The sequence below is a fragment of the Miniopterus schreibersii genome, assembly GCF_964146895.1.
Source record: "Miniopterus schreibersii genome assembly, chromosome: 4".
In the NCBI taxonomy this organism is placed as follows: Eukaryota; Metazoa; Chordata; class Mammalia; order Chiroptera; family Miniopteridae; genus Miniopterus; species Miniopterus schreibersii.
In genome coordinates, this window is record NC_138105.1 from 58,058,247 (window position 1) to 58,084,006 (window position 25,760).

General features: G+C 38.5%; 1 protein-coding gene across 2 annotated transcripts in view; it reads left to right on the top strand.

Annotated features, from left to right (window-relative positions):
- Positions 1-25,760, top strand: part of GALNTL6 (polypeptide N-acetylgalactosaminyltransferase like 6) — a 762,501-nt gene that overhangs the window by 606,679 nt on the left and 130,062 nt on the right. For both annotated transcript variants that reach the window (XM_081135404.1, XM_081135405.1), the window contains exons 6-7: positions 17,760-17,945; positions 21,655-21,838. In XM_081135404.1, the coding sequence (XP_080991530.1) occupies positions 17,760-17,945; positions 21,655-21,838 (370 nt within the window). The remainder of the gene's footprint in view (positions 1-17,759; positions 17,946-21,654; positions 21,839-25,760) is intronic.

Sequence of the window (25,760 nt, forward strand, 5' to 3'; positions counted from 1 at the left end):
TCGTGTTTACCTGGACTCCTGATTGCATCCTTTCCTCTTGTGTTTGATTTAATCTCTGGTTGTTTTGTTCATCATGGCCCCTACACATACAAAACCCACTGCAAGTGTTGCCAGGAAGAGGCCACATCGAGTGACTGACCTGGAAATGAAGTTAAATTGATTAGGAGCTACAAGGGCAGAAAATCATTCGTGGTCATTGCTCATCAGTCAGGCATCTCCCATTCCACCAAGCTATGACCTTAAAGAACAAAAACAAAATGATGGAGGTATTAAAGGATCTGATCCACTAAAGGCCACGAGACTAACAAAAATTCAAGAAGGGCCTGTAACAGGCATGGAGAAGGTTCTAATGACCTGGATTGAAGACCATGTCCCGCTCAGCACCATAAAAAGATCATGGCCAAAGCAAAAAGCTTCTTTGTGATGTTGAAAGAAAAGGCTGGACCAGACTAGATGTTGAAGATGTTGAATATACTGCTAGCTCTGGGTGTTTTAAACAGTTCAAGAATTGTTATTCATTACATAATGTGAAAGTGAGTGGTGAGTCTTCGAGTGCTGACGTCCATAAGGAGGTAAAGTCAGTGCCAGGTTTCCAGGCTTTTAAGGACAGGATAACAGCCTTGAGTGGGGGCAATGTTGCAGGCTACAAATTGAAATTGAAATCCTTTGCGAATCTGGCATAGTGAGAACCCCAGGGCCTTCAAACTTATCAGTAACCACACATTGCCAGTGTACTACAGGAGCATTACGAAGTCATGGAGGGCCCAGTTGCTCTTCTAAGATGTCCTCATGAATTGCTGTGCCAACAAAGTGGAGAAGTGCTATTTGGAGAAGAGCATACTTTTCAATATTTTGTTTATTATTGATAATGCTCTTGGATGGTCTCCTTTCATTGGTGATTTTCACCCCAATATCAAAGTGGTGTTTCTCCTTCCATGTGCCATATCTCACTTAGATCCAAGCAATGAATCAAAGAGTTATAGCAGCTTTTTAAAGGCCTGGCTGTACCCAGGCTATTGCTTCAACTGAGGAAGACACTGAGAAGATACTTATGCAATTCTGGAAGGATGACAACATCTACGACTGCATCAAAAATCTTGCTTGGGTTTGGTGTGATGTTAACAGGGAGTATATGAATGGAATCTGGAAGAAGACACTCAGGAGGTTCATCCATGACTTCAAAGGGTTTTCCAAGGATGAAGAAGTTGCAAAAATTAATCAGGGTGTGCTTGAGAAGGCCACCACCTTTCACCCAGGTATGGGTAAGGACAACATTGAGGAAGCCCCAGAGGCGGTTCCTGAGGAATTCACTAATGAGGAGCTGTTGGAACTGCAACAGGAACACATAGCTAAAGAGGCAAGATAACAAAAAGAGGCACGAAGAAAAAGAAGAACCCCCCCCCAAGGAAATTCACAGGGAAGAGCTAAGAAATAGCTTCTGCAGACCTTAACGGCCTCCTTAAGATATTTGAGAACAGGGACTCCAACACCCAAAGGTTTTCATTAATACAGAGGAATATTCATGGTGAATTATCAGCTTACAAGCAAATGTATGAGGAAAAACAAAAACAAACAAACAAACAAAAAAACCAAGCCGACCACCATGGACATATTTCTGAAAAGATTAATACCTCCACAAGGTGAGACTCTAGCAGGTCCTCTAGGGGGTGTTCCAGGAAATGACAGTGTTTTCATAGATGACAGCTCCATGCGTGTTATCATAGCTGAAGATCTTCCAGTGGAACAAGACGTGGAGGTGGAAGACGGTGATAATCCTGACTCCATGTAGACGTAAGCCAATGTGAGTGTTTGGGTATTAGTTTTTAACCAAAAAAAAAAAAAAAGTTAAGTAAAAAAAAATAATAATTTTAAAAATAGCAAAAACTTATAGGATAAAGATATAAGGAAAGAATATTTTGTACAGCTGTAAAATGTGTTTATGTTTTAAGTGTTACTACAAAATAGCTGAAATGTTAAAAAAAAAAAAGGTAAAGGTTTATAAAGTAAAAAAGTTACAGTGTATGTCAGATAGTCATAAGTATGAATATGAAAAATAGAGAGTAATGGGAAAAGGTTGCCTGTTGAAGGTTGAATTCATGTGAGTACTACATCAAAAGAATTTCTAAGCAGTTTTCCAGGGAGGAATTTACGCAGAAGGCATTAATCATCACTGATCATCGGTTTGGTGAAGACATGACTTTTGGTCTCTGGAGCTTATGTTTACTGTATGTGGGATTTTGTTGGTGTTTCTTATAATTTATTTTCTTTCCAGTTGAGGAAACTTTAGGTCTTCAGAAATTAGTTCCAATCCATTAAGATTAAAGGTGATCAACGGTCTTGCTTCTGAAGAATGTCAGAATCATTTAAGGGGAACCTCGTTCCACTATTGCCCAGTTAACAGTTTCATAGTTGAATTGAAAGGGGGAATTGCGTGCCTTGAATTCTTTAGGAAGAAAAATCCAATGACTCCAAAATAGGGCAAACTAGAAACACTAATGGAAAAAGGGAAAAAACACACCACAAAACCTTGAACTCTAATTCACTCTAATCAGCTGGCTGCTTGCCAGCCATGGCAACTGAGCTGCTTTAAGAAACCTCAGAAAACATAAATCTTTTACAAAAGCCCTGAGTTTTTCTCAAAAGCGCCTATTTTTCTTTTGGCTGTATGTGCAGCATTCTGTGTAGAGATTTGCAAAATATAAAGTTTTTGTCAAATTTCAAGTAGCATATAATTGTCACCGTTCACTTCGTGGTCCAATGAGTACAATACTTTTCTTACCTTCTGTTTTAGGAACTTGGTTAATCTACTTAGGCATCATCTCATGAAAGGGAAGGGATTTCCTTGCACCTAATTTATAAGATATATAATAAACATTTGGTTGAGGTGATGTATTTTGTTCTTATTTTGCATTTTATTTTGTTTTGGTCTACTTAAACTAAATCATTAAACTCTTCAATCTACACATGCTCAGGTTTTGACTCTAAAGACATCAATTTTTCCCAAAACTGTCACAGGGTTGTCCCTACTCTCAATGACTGGTTCACTAAGGAGCAAACTTAAAAGCAGGTAGAGAGCCCTGGCCAGTGTTTCTCAGTGGTTAGAGCATTGGCCTGAGCACCAAAGGGTCACAGGTTTGATATCTGGGTCAAGGAAACATACCCAAAGTTGCCAGGTTCAATCCCCGGCCAGGGCACCTGCAGAAGGCAACCTATCGATGTTAGTATTCAAGAGAACGAGAAAACAGCTCAATACGTGCATTAAGTAGCTTAAGGATGGAGAGAAGATAGATATATTTGGGCATATATGTATTGTTCAGTGACCACAGATTATACAAGAACGAGAAATATGGTAGAATTGACTGGCACAAATTGTTTGGGTACCAGAACTTGCCTAAGGGCCAGACAATGACTGGCCTAGTCTCAGAGATGTGCAGGGGGATACCACAAGCTTACAGCAGTGAACTAAGCTCTCTTCTCTGGGCAGAGCTATTTCATTCCTTAAATCATGGATAATCTAAGAAGGGGAACTATCTCGGACTCTTCTATTTAACACTGAGGCACCTAGATAAGAAAATGGGATTAAAATCCAGTTCTATTAATAGTTATATGATTATAGACAAGTGTCTTGTTCTCTCTGGGCCTCATTAACTTTACTATAAATGAGGAAGATGGGTCCTTTCATAAGCAAAAATTTTCTAATTCATTACATTTAAATGAATTCAAATACTTATGTCCATGTTGTATGAAATGACATGTTCAGTGAAAATTTTCTGATTCATTACATTTGTTGATTCTTTTTTCACAATGTTACCATCCTAATTCAAGATCTTATCACCTTTCATCTGTAATACTACAAATAGCAAGTTGCTGAGAGCTCATTGATGATTCCCACTAGATAAATTCCTTATTTAACCTGGCATTCAACATCTACCACAATCTTGCCCTAGACTGCTATTCAAATGACGTGCCTAATTAAGGTGGCACCCCACTCTAGAAATCTAATCATTGTTTCTTAAACTCTTGTTTCAAGTTGCAGTGCCTTTCCATTGCTCAACTAGGGCTAAAGAAAAGAAAAACAAAAAAGATTTGCCTCTCCTATGTAGAAGGGGCTACTGCAATTTAATTTTACTTCAATTAACAATCACTCTCCAAGTGCCAACTATCTGCCAGGCATTATGCTAAATACTCATAGACTAGTTGGGAGTAAACCAACATTTACACTGTAAATGCAAACAACTCAACGATTGCTCTAAAACGACAAATACCATAAGGCAAGGGCAGTTCTTACATGGAGGTAAGTGGAACAGGGAAGAGATAAAGAACTGCTTTGAGTTTCTTTTGAAACACTATTAAAATGCAAGAACCCGAGAAGTGTTACTTTATATGCTAGAGAAATATAACGTGTTTAAATCAAGGAGAGTGTTTTCAACAATAAGGAAACTTGTCTTCAAAATTTTCCCCTTTGATTGTTTTGTTCTGCCTGAGCTTGATTGACGCAGACTAGAGTCCTAAAACCTTGAACCAGTTGTTTATTCTCTATAATCCTTATTTTGCTAATTTGTTAAGTGAAGATACATTTTAGGGCAGCCCAGGTACCCTTCCTGCTTTTGGGTTCCATGATATATATCTTTTGCTTGCACTAGTTTAAGTTGTTTCTGTGCCTTGTCAAAAAAAAAAAAAAAGTTAATATTAATTATGACCCTAAATTTTATTCAAAACTCATTGCCAGAGAAAACTGCCCTATGTAATTTATAGGCATCTTTCTGAACATGTCATTGCATATAGCATGCACATGTTATTTGAATTTAATACTTCAGGACTTGCCCTTTTTGTTCCCATTCAGATTTAGCTCTGGACTTAAAAAGATAAGACACTTTGGATTCTGCTATACTGGTATCTACTCTTGACATTTTACTAAGAGTTCATTTTTGTTAGAAACCATGGCAAGCTCCTGTTCATGTGATTTTGGCGCAAAGATCTCGGGGCCTAGATGGAGCAAGTTCCCAGAGCTATGGACTGCTTTGGCTTTTCCATGTCGGTGCCTTTAGGACAACTTGATAATATCAGACCATTTGAGACATTTCATGATTCTTTTACTGGTGATTTTTAGGTAGATTTTGTGAGAATTCACCAGAATCATATGGTAAAAAATAAAATGATTTCCTAGTACAAAATGAGCATAAATAAGTAAAGGGTATTTCTAGGGCCAGTAGTACAATATAGTGCCAGATTTTCAAAAGAAATCCCCTGTGAGTTTAAAAGATTATGGTAGAAATTCATTTATATATATGTATGTAAATGATATCTTAGCCATATAAAATATATATGTGTGTATGTGTGTGTATCTATATAGTATCCATTATGCATAAATGAATTTTTATAATATAAAAATTATATGTATTATTTATTATACTATATAAACAAACTTCTTATATTGAGAAAGTAAACTATATATAAATAACATATAATACATAAATAAATATCTACTATATATAAATATACACATAATATAATTATATATACCTAAAATGTCCAAGAAATACAGATAAGAAACTAGAAAAAGGGGTTACTTCTGGTAAGGCAAACAATGGAGTACTAGAGGAATGAAGTAGGATTTATTTTTCAATATATACTCTCTTGTATTAAATATTTTGCCAGTGCATGCATTACCTAGCTCCAAAAATAACAATATGACAATTAAAACATAAGAAATGGTAGTCACTAAAGGGAAAAAAGAGGAGATGGCGATCACAGCTTGTTTTCATGTTTTTCTTTGTATTCACATAATTGCATGGTTTAGCATTTATTCCTAAAGGGACACCCAAGCAGGGGGTGTTGCCGTTTGGTTGATTGTTGGTCAGTTGTTTTGTTTGGTTTTTGTTTTTATAATAAAGGGCCTTATCAGGGCTGCTATTCCCTGCTCTTTTTTTACTTCATTCTGAAGACTTCACTTTTCCTTCCTCCTCTTCATCTGTATGAAACTTAATCAATTCAAGGTCCAGGATCCTCCCTTTCTGAAGAATCCTTATATCATCTATACCAAACACGTTGAAATAATAAGCCCTGTTTGGAGGTATTAATTGTCTTCCCATCTGCAAATTTACTATATCCCTGCTGAGTTTGTGAACTGCCAAACCCTGAGAACTGTGCTCTGTTCCCCACCACATCTGTATTATATTTTATTGGCCATGGGTTGTTCAAAGAGAGGCACTGCATTTCCAGAATTAACCTAAACCTGTTAACTTTTAGTTTTATTAATCAATTTTTAATAGTTTGGTATTTGTTTATTCTCATCTTAATGAAATGAATAGAAAGGATAGTCTCAGAATCAAAAACAGGGATTTGGTCTAGCACAAATTTTGATAGACAAGCAGAATTTACAGGCTAAATGATCTTTATAAAGTAATGGGGGAAAACAAATCTCTCCTGGGAGTGAAGCCTCAGTAAAACACTAGCAGGCAGGGCTTGTCTGTCCACAGAGAGTAGAAAAAATCAGCGTCATGTCCAGTTCCATTTGCAGCACCTTGATGGATTGTGGCCCCCTCCATAGATGAACTTCATCAAGTGTGAAAATCATCCCGGGACTGTGGGAGACACATCATTAGCAAGGAAATATATATCTCTGCTGCAGCTCAAGGAGATGCAGCCCATTGAAATGAAGATAAAGAGGGCCAAACAAAAGAACTGCAGTGGAAAATATGTGGCTGGACTATCAGGAGAAGAGACATAATGCTGCCCTTTATCATTACTTGTCAGGTCAGTGACAGACTATAAAATGCCTACTGCTCCACAATTCTATTCTCGTCACTTTCTGAGCCAACTTCTGCTTTGGCAGATGCTTGGCATGTTTTAGACATATGATTTATTGCCTCATTTAATCAAGACTGTGCAGGAAACAATGATTTTTTTTGTAAATTACAATCTGTCACTTTTCACTTAATCAGTGATGGAAGTGATGTATACATATGTGTATCTATGTATGTATACGTGCGTGTGTATATATACAAAATCTCCAAAAAACACTCTTCATTTCTTGGTAAGATATTTAAATAATTTCTATTCCTTCTTCCTGCCCAAGAATGAGAAATTTATGCAATACTGTAGAATTTAAATTCAGTCATCTTGCATCAGTGTTTTTCAGTTTTTATTGTCACGGGGGGAAAAAAACAGCCCGAGCAGATTCCAGTACTAATAAATGACCCAACTATGGAGGTTATTGGCAATTTAAAGGCCATATCACTTCATTTTCCTTCCCATTTTGCTAATATATTTTACATTCTCTTGGAAATTTCTTCTAAAATTTGGGAGCACTCCAGAGTGAAGGGGAACCATGTACCCAGCAAGTAAGCTACATTTCCTGAAAATAAGAACACCCATTTCAAAACGACTCCTTGGCACATCGATTAAGTTGAAATGAAGTGTGAGTAGCAAATGCTAGGTTGTTGTCTTACCTAGGGAGAGAGAAAAAAAAATGCCTTCTAGAGTTCAATGGTAAATAGGCAATTCATTCTGACATAACGAGGAAAAGTGATGTTAACAGCCAGAGGTCAGAGGAAGCAGAGATGGAAAAGACCTATTAGATCATTTTCGCCGTTCCCTGGAGAAGAGAGCCAAATTATATTTCATAGTGCTGGGTCCAGTTTAGCTTTCAATTACTCAAGCGAGGGGCTTTCCCCACTTTAGACATTTTCCAGGACCTATGTCTTTCTTCGTGACCCCCACCTCCCTGGATATATTGGCTAAGTATGACCCTTAGTCAGAATTAACCCTGCAGGGACCACAAAAGTACTCTGTGCTCACAATTAGACCTGTGTGCCTCACAACTTGTTTTCTCTTCTCTGTCAGGGAACCTCAAAATAATTTTTTTGGTAATAACTCCCTTTGTCCTTTCCTACTCCAGCTTTACATTTAGTTTCACACCACATCCCTTTTACTCTGTCTAAACAAGAGCTATGTCTTGGCAGAAGAGTCCCTCTGAAACAAAATTTCTGCCTGTTTCCTAAGGTAAATGATCGTGGTATCTAGCACAGCGCTATTCATACAGAGCCCCAAGACTGTCTTGAAAGAATGAACAAAAAGTGTGGATTCAAGAGAGAATGGTCTTTAAAAAAAAAAGAAATCTTACTATTTGTGACAGCATGGATGGACCTAGAGGGTATTATGCTCAGTGAAATAGGTCAGTGAGAGAAAGACAAATACCATATGATTTCTCTTACATGTGGAATCTAAAGAACAATATAAAGGAAGGAACAAACAAAACAGAAACAGACTCATAGATACAGAGAACAGAATGATGGCTGTCAGAGGGGAAGGGGGTTGGGGGGCTGGGTAAAAAAGGTGAAGGGGTTGAGAAGTACAGATCGGTAGTTACAAAATAGTCATGCGGATGTTAGTACAGCATAGGGAATATAGTCAATAATATCGTAATAACTTTGTATGGTGCCAGGTGGGAACTGTAAATACCAGGGGTAACACTTCATAACATATATGATTATCTAACCATCACACTGTACACCTGAAACTATTACAAAATAATATTAAATGTAAACTGTAATTGAAAAACAAACAGACAAATAAATGAATAAATAAAAAGAGAGAATGGGAGGAGATGAAGTAGAGACTGCAAGTCGCAAAACATCCTGCTGAAAATTGGAGTAGATGAATGGCACAGAAGCTGCAGGAGGGTGTGGGTCAAAGAAGGTTTTCTTTTTAAGAAAAAGGGTGTTGTGCATTTTTACTTAAAGATGAAAAGACTCAGTAGAAAGACCAAAAATGAGGATACAGGGAAGAGATGGGACACCTACTGGAACATGCTCTTGAGCAGATGAGAAAAGATGGGATCAAGTGCACAGATGAGAAGATGGCCGTAGAAGGGCACCCAGATAGTTCATTCCATTATCAGGAGAGAGGGGAGAGCATCCTAGGAGAGGTGGCTGATGGTTCGGTAATTTGGTGGTGTAAGAGGTGGCCTCAATTCTCTTTCAATAAAGAAGAGAATGGATTTTTTGGACCTTGAAGTCATCTTGGCTGCTCCAAATTTTTTGACTCCCATAGCAAATGAAGACAGAGTTCTCAGCCTCTTCCAATTAGATACAGTTGCACAGCTTTTTCACTTAAACAGGCTCACACCCTTTGATGCTTTAGTGTCAGCTCTTGGAATCTCTCCTTGGGAAAATTATAGATTCAGAAAACAGTCATCAAAATAATCATTATTTATAATAGTAACAACTCTAATCATACAAACAACCTAAGTCAAAAATAAGGATAAATTATGGCACATTTAAAATAATATTTTCAGCCCGGCTGGCATGGCTCAGCGGTTGAGCATCGACCTAGGATCCAGGAGATTGAGGTTCAATTCCCGGTCAGGGTACATGCCCGGGTTGGGGGCTTGATCCCCAGTGGGGGGCGTGCAGGAGGCAGCTGATCAATGACTCTCTCTCATCATTGATGTTTCTATCTCTCTCTCTCCCTTCCTCTCTCTGAAATCAATAAAGATGTATTTTAAAAATAAATTAAAAATAAAATAATATTTTCAGATAATAACATGGAATATTTCAATGTTAGATTTAAAAGAACAATAGACTCTAAATGTAAGCACAAAAATGAAAGAAAATATGAATAGCAACCTTTTCTCAGTTTCACTGAGTTGTAATTGACATAAAATTGAAAGATATTTAAAGTGTACAATGTGATGATTTGGTATACTGACACATTGTGAGAGGACTCTCTCCATCAAGTTTATTAACACATCCATCACTTCACATAATCACCTTTGGGGAACAGGGGCAGAGGTATTTTATGCTTTTAACAAATTCAATTATACAACACAGTATGACCAACTATAGTCACCACATTTAACATTACATCCACAGGCCTTATTTAGCTTACAGTTGAAAGTAACTTTCACCAACTTCTCCCTATTTCCTCTACATCCTGGCCCCTGGCAACCACTTTTCTACTCTCTATTTCTAAGAATTGGACTTTTTAAAGATTCCACATGTAAGTGAAACCATGGAGTGTTTGCCTTTCTCTGTCTGCTTATTAAAAGTGATTGACTTTTGGTGATAAAACTCTTAGTGATTTTCTCCCTTCTCTCCATTTTCCTAAATTGTTCAGGTCACCTATAATAATTGCATATTATTACTATAAGCACCTTATTTCCCATATTAAATTCCTTTGTACTTAAAAGATTCCTCCCAGCCGGGCGTGGCTCAGCGGTTGAGGGTCGACCTAGGATCCAGGCGATCAGGGTTCGGCTCCCGGTCAGGGCACATGCCCGGGTTGTGGGCTCGATCAATGACTCTCTCATCATTGATGTTTCTCTCTCTCCTTTCCTCTCTCTGAAATCAATAAAGATATATTTTTTAAAAAAAATGATTCCTGATAAAATACACTTGGGCTCAAGCTTTCTTTTTTCTCCTGACATAATTGCTGACATTTGTTGAGTACTTACAATATTCCAGGTACTTTTACAGAGGAAAATTTCTTAAATTTTCTCACCCCCATTTCCCTCATTTGTAAATGAATATAATTTTTCTCATCTGTAAAATGAGAAACTAATAAATTAATACATGAATATGTCTTAGAATAGATATGAGAAGCACTCAATAAATGTGGACATGATCATTATTATTATGTTCATATATTACTTTGTCTTATTTTCTGCTTATTCCATTGGTTGGTCTTTTTCCATTCAAAAAACATGAGACATGCTTTTAGTACTCTTAATATTTTCTTTTTAAATATTAAACCAAAACAATTTCTTATATGGTCCCTTTCCTTTTAATTCTTTGATAGCATTATCAAGAAATAGAGCAATTCCTGAAGAGGACAGACCTCTAACAGATCAATTTTCTTCAACAAAGACAGACAGCCCATTTCCTGAACGTCTCCTCCTATATTGCAGTACAAGAATATTGTTAGAAACTGAGAGTTCTCAGTAGCCTTGGGAACAGGACCAATTCCCAGATATTTAATTTAGTTCTGGTCTCATCTAAATTGAAATTTTGACACGGCATTTTTCTCACACTAACTGTTTAGAGGAATTTTTCCAATTTGTCTTTATTTATTGTGAAGTCAAGTCAAACCCCAAAAGTCTTTATGGCTGTTTTGACAGTCATCAGGGACATTATTCAATCACTCACACACATGCTAATTTGAGACTAGGGTCCCTATTGCTCTCCTCGGGGGGAACATTCATACCCAGTAATTCTAGTGGATGCTTTTGAGGAAGCTGAAGACAAACAAAATGACTTTTAGCATGTATGTGTGAATTACACTAACATGTTTTTAAACTGGAAAAAAGTGCAGAATTGAAAGTACTTTCAAAAGGGCACAGTTGTTATTGCCTTCGTTTGCTATCTGTGCTGCTCTATGGCATTTTAGAGTTGATTTGTATTTTTTTGTGGTTTTGATTCTACCTGAATTTCATGCTTTTTCTCATACTAAAGATCAATTTCTCCTTTTCTTGGGCATTTCAGCTTTTTTTTTTTTTAAATCACTTTGAGTTTTCTATAAATTGTTTAAATGAATTAATGAATCCCTTAAATTTGGAGGTAGATTCCCTGAATCTTACTGATTTGACACATGCAGCATTTAGGTTCACTGGGCGACTGTGACTTCCCTTTATTAATAGTCTCGTTGAGCCTGGCTGGTGTGGCTCGGTTGGGCATGGTCCTGTGCACTGAAAGGTTAAGGGTTCCATTCCTAGTCAGGGTACATGCCAGCGGTTGTGGGTTAGATCCCCAGTTGGGGCACAGGGCAGCTCAGTTGATGTTTTTTTCCTTCTCCTTCCTCTCTCTCTCTAAAAATCAATTAAAAAAATTAAAAATATATAGTCTTGTTATGTGGCTCACATTTCCTCGTAATTGTTTAGGCCCAGAGTTTTCATTTCTCATCTTGGTTTTGTCTTATGAAAACAAATTACAGAAAATTCTTTATTATTTTTATAGGAAAAATTCGCTTGGTTCTCATTTGTAGAGGTGATTATTAAGAGTCAAACCAGTTCACTAAATGCTACTTATCCAAACAATGAATGTGTGTACAGGTACAAAGAACTCAATAATTACAGTAGCAGTAATGTTGGAATACAAAAACAATCAGTTTAAAAATCACATAACCTGGTGTTCAGCAAAATACACTAAGAAGTTGTTGAAGTAGCCAGAGAATTGTGAAATTTATGAATGGGACTTTTACTGTTAAGGACTTCAGAGGGTAAAAGCATAAATATACTGGGGGTTTTTGATGTTTTTTCTTTGTTAAACTTATTTTTTTTAATAGTTACCTCTTATATCTCAAGATAGATTATCTTATGCAATGTGCATTTTTGACACCCTTAGAGATTAATGGACCTACTGAAAGATAAGGAATGAGTTTTCTTAGAAGAGTAAAAGAAGATAAGATAGTTAAAAGATATTTTGGTAAATATGGAGGATTAATTAACTGAGGTAATTAATTACAAAGTGCCACTTATTAACTGATACAACTTATAATGAAGAGGAAAGGCTAAGAGAGGGCAGAGGCCTGCTGGTCACTAGATGCAGACTGCAGGTAACACATCTGGGGTTAAAGTAGGTGTGAGTCTTGTCGAGAGGAGTTGGCACAGATATATGTAAATAAGATGTTGGCAACTCTATAATCATAAGGTGTATTCACACTAAAAACTAAAATATTTTCCAATAAGGTGTTCTTGATTAATCTGTATTGCAGTGAGGAAAAAAGAAACAGGTTCTAGAGATTTTTCCTGTACAAAACTTTGGTGTCTGGGCTATTCTCTTACTCTGAAAGCCGCTATATTCTATATAGAACGTATTTATCATTGTCAGTACTTAGACTTTTCTTTCTCTGTAGAATATGTAGTATTTAGTGGATTAGGAAGAGCCACTTTGGGGACATGTTTTTTTGTAGTTCTCAAGACATTTGGGTAGTTCTCAAGAACTTTGAGGGGTTTTTTCCCCACAATCAACCAAAATGTGATTTGTCTAAATGTACATTTTACAAAAGGGAACACAGGGCTTTAAAACTGATGATACTGTTACCGTAATTAGCTAAGTACTAATAAGGAAGAGAAAGGAATCCGACATTGCTCAGCCTAATGGGCTGGAACACTGAACCTGTTAGCTTCTCCAGGAAGCTACAGCTTAACAGCCCTGACTTCCTTCCTTCCCCAGGAAGGGAGCAATTCACACTCCCTACAGGAGTTGGCGGAGAGGAGGGTGTAAACACATGTGCAACAGACGTAACAATGGCACAGGAGCCTGTCAGTCTAATCCAGAAAAGGAAACGGACCCATCAGAAGTCCACAGAAGCTTGGGAAGTTGATTGGTTATTTTGAAAAAGCTCCTGGTTAAAACCCTAGGGGAATGAAGAGCATGTACGTGCCCTCTCTCTGTCTCTCTCTCTCCCTCCCTTCCTGGCCCAATTCATTCAAGTGTTCAATCATTCTCTCTCACCCAGAAGCAGTGACCATGTGGTCTAGCAGCTACTGGGCCTGTGGCAGACCACAAGGGCTCCAAAGGACTAAGCTTTAATGTGAAACAGAAACTCTGGGCACTGGCCTTTGTGTTTGTCTTGATGAAGACACAGTTGGACGTTTTCCATGGCAGGATGGACAGAGATGAGATATTGGGGACCCAGGAAGGGAACTCCTTTGATTTTGCATCACGAACAAACCTTGCCATACCGCAATCTCCCATGCGTGGGTCCATAAAATATTTTTCTCATGATCCCATGGAAGACCCTAATGTCAACCGACAGCAATACCATTATGCACTGTTGATGGGATTCTAAAATGGTATTGCTATTAAGGAAAACAGTATGACATTTCTCAAAAAATTAAAAATAGAAATACCACATGATCTAGCAATTCCATTTGTGTATATATATATATATATATATATATATATATATATATATATATATAGAATATATCCAAAAGAATGGTAACTGGGGTCTTGAAGGGATATTTGTATACCTGTGTTTATAGCAAGATTATTCACAGTAGCCCAAAGGTGAAACAACCCAAATGCCCACTGACAGATGAATGGATAAATAAAATGAGATATATACCTATAATGGAATATATTATTCAACTTTAAAAAGCAAGGAAATTCTGACACATATCACAACACAGATGATCCTTGAGAACATTGTACTGAGGAAAATAAGTCAATCACAAAAAGACAAATACTGTATAATTCTATTTAGAAAATATAAAGTTCTCATTTTAGTTTCCTATAAACAGAATTATTACAAACTATAAATTATATTCAATTACTCTTATTCATTCACAGATGTCTTCTTTATGACTTGAAAATTATAAAATGCTTAGAAAAATATCATATATTTTAGAAATGAATCTAAAAATAGTTCATACCAAAAAAATGCAAATTGTTTTTAATAAAAGCCATCTCCACCATCCCCAGCACTCCCTTGCGTGAGCATCTAATTTGCTAATTAAACTGATGATACCTGTCTTCACTGCAAGTTGTGGGTAATTAGATGTTACAACTGAACTACTAAGAGAAAATGGACCCCTCAAAAGGGCAGTCAGCAAGGTCATTATTCTGAGTCAAAGCAACCAAATTACTATTACAAGGAAGTTTAAACTAGAGGAATTGATCTGAACATTTAGTGGACTCTGTTTGGGGTCAAACCCTTTGTGCTTAGTGAATTCATAATATGCAATCCTATTAATACATTAAAATGAGTTTTGATAAAAGAAAAATATACATAATCAAAAAGTGTACATAGAGGGAAAGGAATATGTGGAGATAGTCCCCACTGAGTTCCAGAGACTCCTAAAAAACGAAAAAGTGTGGAAGTCTAAATCCAAAGTTGGGACAGCCACTACCAGGTCACCCATTTAGAACACCTGGGAAGTGACTATCATCTAGAGCCACTTCCTCTTAGGCAGCTATAGAGAATTATCCCTCCTCTCCCCCATCTCCCCATGAAAGGCCCCGCTAGTCCTTAGGGGTCAGGAAGGAAGAACCATGTACCCAGACTGCCAAGCTGGTACTCGTAGTGGTAACTTTGAAAACAGAATATTGAGACCCTGGCTAGTAGCTCAGTTGGTTAGAGCATTGTTCCAATGCACCAAGGTTTGGGGTTTGATCCCTGGTCAGGGCACATACAAGGGTCAACCACTGAATGCATAAATAAGTGAAACAACAAAGTCAATGTCTGTGTCTGTCTGTCTGTCTGTCTGTCTGTCTGTCTCTCTCTCTCTCTCTCTCTCTCTCTCTCTCTCTCTCCCCCTTAGTGGGTTCAGCAAATGTTTGTGATCTATTTTCAGTCCCCAATGACTGTCTTCACACTGTTTTCATGAGACAATATGTTCTTTGGTCCAAACAACCAACATACAAATAAACTTACAGAATGACACTTGTTTGTACATTGGTGATACAGAAGGACTTCGGGGCCTGAATAAATTACAGTAACAAGACTCTAAAGGTTTCTTAAACATTTATGACTGTGGGAAGTCCTGACAGAAGACAGGCCATCCAAGACGGGCACCTATAGCTCTTGATCACTTATCGCTTAGTCACTGGCTTTCGCTGAGCAGCTGGATGGCAGGTCTCCACTTTATTTCCCTAACAAGACAGCCAAGCTGCAGTCTTTTTCACGGGTGGTGCTGTGATGTCTAGCCCTTTGGACTCTCTCTGCAGCTTACACAGAGGGAGAATAGGGGAGAAGCCAGCGAAGCGGAGGTAGCGGGAGACAGGCCCCTGCGCAGCACAGCTGTTTCACAGCAGAGAGAGGCAAGATGAAGCCTACCTGGGGCTGAGACATGGCAATACTGCTATAAAGCTGTATGCTCTTGTTTATTGATGGTCAAAACCTTTTGTTTTTAATTTGTAATAAATAGATGATATGAGCAAAATCTCACTAAAAAATAGAAAATTCATTATTTTTCATGTTTCAGGCTAAGCATTCAAAGGCATTTCTTACACTAGAAAAGTTATTTCTCTTCATAAGTACAAAGGACTTACTGGGGTGTCCCCAATTATTGACTTAATACATGTTTATTGGATGAGTACTGTCAGGTCTTGAATCAAAGCTTGATACTGTAAGAGGGAATGACAAACACTGAAATTCTTTGTATTTTGTAGGTGAGGAAATTCAGACTCAGAGAGTTTGCATGACCTACTCATAAGTTCACTGTCACAGACCTCCTACCCAGGTCTGTCCTGACTCCAAATCCTGTCATCTTTTCATTCTGTAATCTGATCTCCACATTTTTGTTCATTATAGGAAGAATAAAATAGTGAAAACATATCTTGAGCTAAAACATTTTTATGAAAGGTTCCACCAGTGTTCTTTTATAGTAAAAATGAAAAAGCTAATTTTTTTTTTTACTTGACCTATTTGCAAAACACAGTTTATAGGGCAGTTGAGAAAAAGGCAGAAGTGGAGTTGTTGTTTAAAAAAAATACTATACTGCCCAGCCGGGCGTGGCTCAGTGGTTGAGCATCGACCTAGGATCCAGGAAATCACGGCTCGATTCCCAGTCAGGGCACATGCCTGGGTTGCAGGCTCGATCCCCGGTGGGTGGTATGCAGGAGGCAGCCAATCAATGACTCTCATCATTGATGTTTCTATCTCTCTCTCTCCCTTCCTCTCTCTGAAATCAATAACGATATATTTTTTTAAAAAATACTATACTAACTCTAAGAATAAGTGAGAAAAACCCTTATGTACCGAGACGCTCCATTGCAAAGTACGTCTGACACCTGTTAAATCGGATAGTAGGGAAGGGATCGTAGATCCTCACAGAAATCCCTGTTGCTACAGATCATAAGAAGAGACTTAATAATAATATGCTTTTGATTGCAGACATGCAGAGAAAGTTTGAAGGCGAAAACTAAAGAAAATACTGCATTGAGATTCTGTTTCAGTGAATATCAGGCTATACTTTTATGAAACTCCAGTAAAGCCTTCCCAGTGCCTTAGCCATGGGGAGGGGTGAATGTAGAGGATGTCAATTATATGGCTCCATATCCCACAAAAAGCCAACAAATGCACTTATTTGGCACAGAAAGAACTGAGAGATTGATGCGTTTTATCACAGCCAGTAGGAAATGTTTTATTCTATAAATAAGTTCTCAGATTTGATCTTGCCCCCACTGTTTGTTTTTCATCAGGCAAAGAAACATTTGCAAATTTTTGTTTTCTAATCTTAAGTTAAAAATGGCTATGTCATATCTCATCTGCTTTTGCCTTCCTGTATCTAAGTTTCTTAGAAAGTCAGCACTTTTTCACTTCAAATCAAAAGCCAGATGCCGATCTTGCTTACCAGTTTTGGGGGGGCGGGGGAAGCAGAGGGGTATAAGAGCTGTCAGAGCCTTGTTAATTTGAGAGAGAACATTTCTGTGTTTTTACATGCATTATTTTCAACACAGACAATACTAGGCAAAGGCTTTGCTGGAAAGAACCCTCTTGTTGAAAAGAGCCCCTAAGCCTGGGAGGTTCATCTGACTTTGCTCAGCAGGAGGTGGGGTGAGGGTGGGGGTGCCATGCCCTCTGGGCAGGCGCTGGCCAAGGGGAACTGCCCAGGAGAGCTGGTGTGTGGGTGTCCGCTACAGTGTTCCAGCAAGGGGCAGCATGTGCAGTCTGTGGAGGACTTGGGAAAGTGTCAGGCGGCAGACCCTCTGCGCCTAAAATCAGCACCTGCCCTGCAGATGAGAAGCGCGCGCCCTCCGGGCACCGCCGCCGGCTGGTTCCGCACCTAACGCGCTCTGCATCTCCCTCCCTAGAACACTTGAAGGATAAGTTAGAGGAATACATGGCCCGGTTCTCCAAAGTGAGGATCCTTCGCACCAAGAAAAGAGAAGGGCTCATCCGGACCCGCCTCCTGGGCGCATCCATGGCCAGGGGAGAAGTCCTGACCTTCCTGGACTCGCACTGCGAGGTCAACGTGAACTGGCTGCCGCCGCTCCTGAGTGAGTACAGCGCCTCCCAGCGGCCTCCTGGGGAGCGTGTGCTGTGCGTCTGCTTAGTGTGCAGCCTGCAGAGGCTAGAGACCCCCTCCTATGATGTTTACAGTGGGAGCCTTGAATCCTGCCTTAACCCCTGCTGAGGACAAATGGGTAACTAGAAAACTGCATTAAAATTGACATTTTAGCCAGTACCACATGCAGTCTATCTTAAGGTCTGAAAAGGTTTCATTTGTCTTACACGTGTCCTTTGATTACAGTTGTACTCACTGGGTAAATGCTAAAAGAAAAAGTGCCCAAAAATACTACCTATAACTACAGTGAGATTAAAATTCACACACACACCCGTCCTTACACATGCACGCTTTAACAATTATTACAGGATTAAGAAATGAGGAAAGAAAATTATTCGGCCTCAGAATACAGGGGAATGGTAAGCACCCTGCATTGTCTAGGATTTATAATGCCAGTTCTTTTCACCTCAGGCATCAGCCTAGATCCCTAAATCGATAATCCCCCGTGTTTAAGCAGAACCCCCTCAAATGCTCAGGGCTGCGATCCAGCTGACATGTTTTGACTGCTCCTACTATGACTAGGAGGGGAAAAGACCTGTCACACTGCACTTGAACTGTTAGAAACTGGGGGGAAACTGCAAGCCGTTCAAAGCAGAAAACCAATGTGTGTCTCAGTTTGAGTTTGACTTTTTTTTTTTTAATTTCACAATAAAGTCAGATATAAAATCCAGTAGTGGGTAGGGAACAAATTGTAAGCCTGAAAAGAAAAAAAAAATGTGTTTCTAAAAATTCCTGCTGGGCACCTATTGTGCTCCTTCTTATTTTTCTAGGTTTCACTAATTCAACTTTTATTGTGAATATATCTCTGGATTTGGAGCTCAAGCCTTAACAACTGCTTTCACAATAGCTGCCTCAGAAAAAAAAAAAAATGATTTGCTACTGTTTACTGTGTAGGATTTTAGCTAGAACCAGCAAAGAGCCATTAGTAAAAGACATGGGGGGGAAAAATCAATTGAAACTATACAGGATTAAGAACAGGAAACATCCATCAGCAAACAAACACCCAAGTACATCTCCAGATCCACACACGCCTACACAGACAGACGACTGCCCAGCCATCCTAATCAACAGGAATGTTTCAGTGCTCCTAGGGCCACAGATTCCTCTGAGCTTTTAATTAAATATACCTTGTCCAAGGACACAGCAATTTAGTTTCATCAGCAACAGTGAGATTCCCTCAAATTGAATTTGATCTATATGGTATTGAATACCTAAAGAAGTCAGCAAAAGGCCTAATTTATTTACGAACCAAAGTAATCCCTAAATGCCAGTTATCAAGCCTCTGATTGTTCATATGAATCTAACAAGAAAAAGAAAAAGATGGAAAAAAGAGAGAGAGAAAAGAGAAACCTGCTTTTTCTCATTAAAGCATTTCATTTCCTGTAGGCCTGATGGATAAGAAATGATTCAAGCTCAGGATCACTATCTTTTTTTATTTTCCTTTATCAGTGTCTTGACACATCATACAAAATGAAAAAACAGGCGGAGTCACACAGATTCTTGGTTCATTTTTCACCTTGGGATTATACCTGAATTTCAATTTCCCATTAAGAGTCTGTTTGTTTGATCCCTGGAAATTGAAATGTAGGCATAAGTCTTAGATGAAATATTAGTCATGCTGCTTTCACTCTAAGCGAGTACAGCTGGATGAGAGCTGAAAGGAAATTTGAAGGGAGAGTTGACAGTTAATTTAACAGACTCATTCTCTTTGGGTCACCTTGGGACTCCTTGTTGGTCAAGGAACTTGTAAATCAACCTGACTCTGAATTTGATTGAAGAAAGTCACTGAAATCCTAATGCTAAAATACTTGCAGAGGTGATAGAAGAAATATTTGGGACATTGCAATGACAGTATTCTCTGTCAAAGACATCTATGGGGAAACACCATTTAGATAAAGATTAAAATCCATTATGAGGCTTGCCCAGGTGAAAACGGGTACTCACAGAGCCCTTAGTGGAGATTAACTTGATAAAAATGCTGGGGATCTCTGTCTTTAATTAGCTAAAGTAAGATTAAGGTGACCCCCAGGCTCACTGAGACCACGATGTCTAAAATCTTAACCTTTTCCACATGTCAGCATTCCACATGCCCCTTACCCTGTTTTCTTTTCTTTTCATCACACTTGCCACCTTCTAACATACAATATAATTTAGTTATTTATTATGTGTATCAATTTCTTTGTTCCTTTCCTGAAGACATGGATTTCTGTGATTGTGTTCACTGCTGTATTCCCAAACCCTAGAAAAGTGACTGGCACAAAGTTTCTATACAATAAATAGGTGTTGAATGAATGAATGAATGAATGAATGAATGAATGAACGAACAAATGAATGAAAAGGTATGTAAATCCCAGAGGGAGATCTTTCAAAGGATTCTGTGATTTCCACACCCTGGCTTGTAAGTGTCATCAAAATAATGATACTGAAATAACCAAGCCTCATTATTTCTAAACAATATGATATTTTTAAAAGATATTTCAATGTATTTTATTCTACATGCCACATCAGGTCTTCCAAATAACCAGAAAACAGATGGTCATACTTAAAAGTTCTGCCCCAGACAGTATTTGTTTGTTATAATAAATCTTGACTAAGTGCACATTCATGGGAAAAAATACTTCGCATGTAGCTATTCTAGGTGAGCAAAGTATGCAAATGCCAGTTCCCTGCACTGGCTATTATTGTCTCACTATAATAATGCCTATGTGGAAAAGAACAGAGCTGGAAATGAAAAAGATTTCACCTTTGTGCTGCATGAAAATCATAATATCAAACAAGAAAGACCACAGGTTTTAGGACTGGACCACTAAGCAGAAGTTGCATCCTGGTTCTTTCTCTCAAAAGATGAGTGGCCTCTGACAGGTTATTTAACTTCTCTGAGCTCAGGTTCCTCATACGTAAATGGGGAATGATAGTACTAGCCACTGTTCAGGATTGCCAGGAGAATTAGAAATAGCATGAGCTCAGATCCCTTAGTAGTCGCTCAAGAATTAATAGTAGCAGGAATAGTAGCAGTAGCGTCAGGCCATCTAATATATGTTTGGATGTGATGAGAGAAGATAAGAATGTATAGCTTTGACAAACAGAGCCCATATCAAAGAACAGTAGCAAGACAGGACTTGGCAAAATCTCCGTAAGCTTGAGAGCAAAGAATTCTGTATATGAACTGTCAGCATTTAGGGGCAACGGCCCTTACAAGATTAGATACCAAAAAAAGCCATATTTACATTTTGGAACCTCCAGAAGGCAGGCCAGTATTTTCTCAGCAGGTTCTAGCTGTATGCTTGAAGGAACACAAGTACGTTTATACGCCACACATGTGGGATGCACTATAGAATGACAGATTGGGGACAGGTCAGAGCAAAGATGTGACAGAGGTAAAGCTAAATGGATTTCTGCAAGTCTCTCTGGGACATAACTTTCTTAAAAGAAAATACAACAAACTAATTGTGCCTGATCACTGTCCCATCCGGTTAAGTCCAGCATTCAAACAGAGATCCCACAAAGTGCTCTAACGAGGACAGGGAACCAGGCTGACAGCATTATGCATTAGAGGGATCTGTAGACTGCTCTTTGCTGAAAAAAATGATAGATGACCCTGGCAGGCATGTCATTTCCTATTCTGTGCTTTCATTTTTCAGACCAAATTGCACTAAACCACAAAACCATCGTGTGCCCCATGATCGATGTCATTGACCACAATCACTTTGGGTATGAGGCACAAGCTGGGGATGCCATGCGAGGCGCCTTCGACTGGGAAATGTACTACAAAAGAATCCCCATCCCTCCAGAGCTCCAGAGGGCAGATCCCAGCGACCCTTTTGAGTGAGTAGCAGCTGAGGGAGGGGCCAAGGGAGAGAGGGCAGGTAACTCATTCCAGGGTGTCAAGTTGGGACCCATGAGAAAAATGATCTCTAATAAAATGGGATAAAACAGGTGGCAACAATGTGCAAAACATTGGAGAAAGGTCAAACCTACATGCTGTAGAAAAATTACAAGCTGCACAAATACATGGGTCACCCTTTCTCATCCTTTGTTAAGTGTGAGAGAAAGTGTGCAGATGTGAGAATCAGGAAAATGCAGGGTTAACAGAAAATGCATGGAGAAAGAACGCACATTCTTCTTTTAGATAATCTCTTAGGTGTTTTCTTCTTTGATTGGCTCTATCTATTCTTTTCACTTTTCCCTGAAGGATTATTTAAATTAAGTATTCTACTCTTCTTTTGGGGGGGGGGGGGAATGATATAAAATATGAACCAGTATTTAAGCCTATGTTGCACCCTGTTGGGAATTGCCCCTCTAGGAGGAAAGCAGTGCTCCTGAAGAGGTGTTCCCATAACTTACCTTGGGGAAATCAATCAAAATGATGTATCCAGGATAAATAATCTTTGATAACCCTGCCACTAATTTAGGTTCTATATAGATAAGAATTTACAATAATCTATTGATTTCTATATAGCTAAGTCCTTGTGTGTTGTTTCTAGTGTGAACATGAGAATTGTGCATGCGAAGAATGAGAAAAAAAAAAACACAAAATAGAGCTTAGTCTGATAAACTATTAGGACCATAAATGGTAAATGATGAACTTTTTCCAAAAGTTAGCCCAGAGATTGCCCAAGGCATGCTATTATCTATTCCTTATTACTACATCCTTTTGATTTCATTAAAATCTTTAAAATTTTAAGACTATTACATATTTATCTTAGTGCATGAAAAATGTGATCAAGGCTTTACACACCCGCCAAGAGTCTGTTTCATATGCATTACAGTCAACATTGTCTTTTCATTAATAATCTGTGCTGTGGAAGTTTGCAGTAGAGATGCTCCCAGGTACCAAGCCACTTTTGCAACACTAACACTTTAAATTACAATAAACATTTGATGGACGTCAGGAAAATGTTTTCTCCAATTGCAACCTCTAGAAAGATAAACTATTTGGAAAGCAAAGGAGATTTCAGAAGACATTAGCCTGATAAAAAGGGATAGAAATCTTTTCTTAAAAAAAATAATATGAAGTATACTCATTAAGTATTCAAAATTTCTGAACTTAGACCTCTTCAGACTCTCAAGTTGATGGAGAGTTTTTGAGAAGAAATAGGAAGGCCCTTTGTCACTCTTCCAATTGCTTTGGCCAAGATTTCAAGGATATTCAAAACTACTAGAGAAGTTCTTTAGTGATCCAAGTGGAGGAGTTTCTATTAAGCATTTGAAATGGGCCCTGCTGAGAGGTACTCTTAAGACTTCCTGGCAAAGGAAGGGGGGATTTAAAGCCAGGTTGGGGGTAGACTGAGGATACAAAAAATCCTTAAGTACAGTGGAACTGTTATTAGATAGCAGCTGGCAGAATAGCCACAGTCTAGTTGTTACTTTCCGAGGTTGCCATGTTTTAAGGGCTAGAAGTCATCCACGATGGCTTTTCAAATCCTGTAATGGGACTGGGTTGTAATGTCCTTCTAAGTGGCCTTTACTTCCACTTAGAAGGACTTTACTCCAACTGCAGTAGCAGAATGGAGCGCCTGCTTTCTGCAGAAATAAATGGGTTCAACACACTATCAGGGGAATCTCAAATTATAAAAGTATTCCCAGTTGCTGCACTGACACTTGAAAGTTTTGTCAGGCAGACCCCGGCTGTGGCTATCACAGTATCAGGCACCTTGTTTAACCCCAGAGGCTGGCAGAGTGGGCCCCTTCAGAATTAAATTACCTCTTGCTCCTGTCACCTCCTTAGGCCGTTGCTGTCCTGTCCAAAATTGCATTTGTCTTTGAATCCTACTGCCTTTCTGCTTTAAGTCCCTTTGATTCCTATGAGTGTGGACACTTTAGCCTTTTATAATAAATGTAGCTTCCAGGAGGTGTCCACTTTGATGTTAAAAACAGCATTTGCCTTCCTGATGCTAAAAGAATGGTTCCCCAAACAGCTGTGAGCGGTGCATCAGCAATTCCATTATCAGCAGTCACCCGAGTGTGCTCATAAACAGACGCGCTTGAGGCTAAAACGTGCTTCTTGGACGTAAAGCTTTAAGATCTACAAAAGGAATGCAGCCTATCTGTGTATCCCTCTCACAGTATTTAATGTTTAAGTAGCTGCTTTGGGGGCATAGGTGGGAGGAGGGGAGAGGAGGCTGAAAAGATAGAAAGAAAGGAACTCAAGAGTAATATATAAATGTATTGCACAGCCCAGGACTTTGCAACAACATATGTGCAAACGTTACCTTTCTGTAGCAAGTTAGTCAAAGGCCCTAAGTGACAAGACCTGAATTCCCTCATTTATTCTGCAGTTATTTGAGGGTTTTTTAGTGACTATAACTATTGACTACAGTAGTGTTTTCCAACCTGCAAAGCCTGTGAAATTAGTGGAGCATGAACAGTATTTAGTTATTAAGTTGAAAGTTTCAGAGTGTTATACTAATATCTAAGTATCAGTATTACTTCTCAAATATTTCATAGCATTTATACTGTATATATGATCCTGGGTCATGATATAAACTTACTTCTCAATATAGTTCATTAACAGAGTTCAAAATCTACTAACTTCCTAACTGGGAGTCAAATGTTGCTGTAATCTTCAAGCAAGTGTTTCCAAATTTCACCCCCTTTCCCTCAAAAAGTCAAATTGGTGCATACAAACTACCGTTGTATGAGCTGCCTCAGTCTCCAACCAGATAACTCTCTACAGTTAAGGTTTTGAAAGCGTAGTCTCAAATTTCTGAGGTGATTGTGCTGGAAAATGTGTTCATCGATTTAGTCTAGAGATGAGTTCCAGGAGAGAGAAATCGAACTTTAGCTCTCCAGAACCTCAACCACAGATCTTGCCTGAACTTCATATTATTCCAGAAGTCCCTCGGTTCATCTAACCAAATAACCTACCTCATGAATCCTGTTTGTCTAGTGCTTTACAGTTATATGCATTATCTGTTTGACCCCTTGTAATAATCATTTGGAGTAGATAAAGTAACTATTGTTATTTTTCCAGTTTTGCAAATAAAGAGAGTGAGAACCAAAGAAATTTAGTAACAAGAGGCAAAATCAGGACTCCAATCAACATCTTCATTCACTCATTCAGATTTCAAATCTCAGGCTTAATCAATAATCTCATTAGATTCAAATCAATGCCTTCTTTCATTCATTCAGACTTTAAATCCTAGAGTTAATCAATACTTTTCCTCTCCTTTTGAAGAGAAACTTAGGCACCCATTAACTGAAGTAGTTTTATCAATTAATATTTCATTAGTGAGTCTGTAATGAGAGCAAGAAAGGAAACAGATTGCCTTATTTTCCATACTGTGTTCTGACTGGGAGAGCAAACGAGAGTTGATAGGTTGAAATGTCAGCTTTCAGTTTCTTCCTAATGAAGGAAATGTCAACAATGCCAACTTCTAGTCTGTTTATAACAAGATCTCATTCAATATTTGACAACCACAAAAGGACAAAATGTTTAGGGAAAAATACTGTCAAATTTCTAAATGGTGTTCTAATCTACAGAGCATGAGAATAATAGAAATGGCTCAAGGGTCTTAAAACTAATCAAAACATTGAATAAAACCTACCTCCAGCAAAGGCCCAAAATGAAACTCCACTGAAGATTTCTGTTTGAGTTAAATATTGCAACATGGGCAGACAGGCTCCAAAGCAAACCTGTTAGTGACCCATCTCTCCCTGTCGCTGGCTGGCCAGGCTCTTTGGCTCTCTGTGGGAACTACCACCTGATAACAGTTCTCACCCAGGGCTTGTGAGAATACTTTTCCCT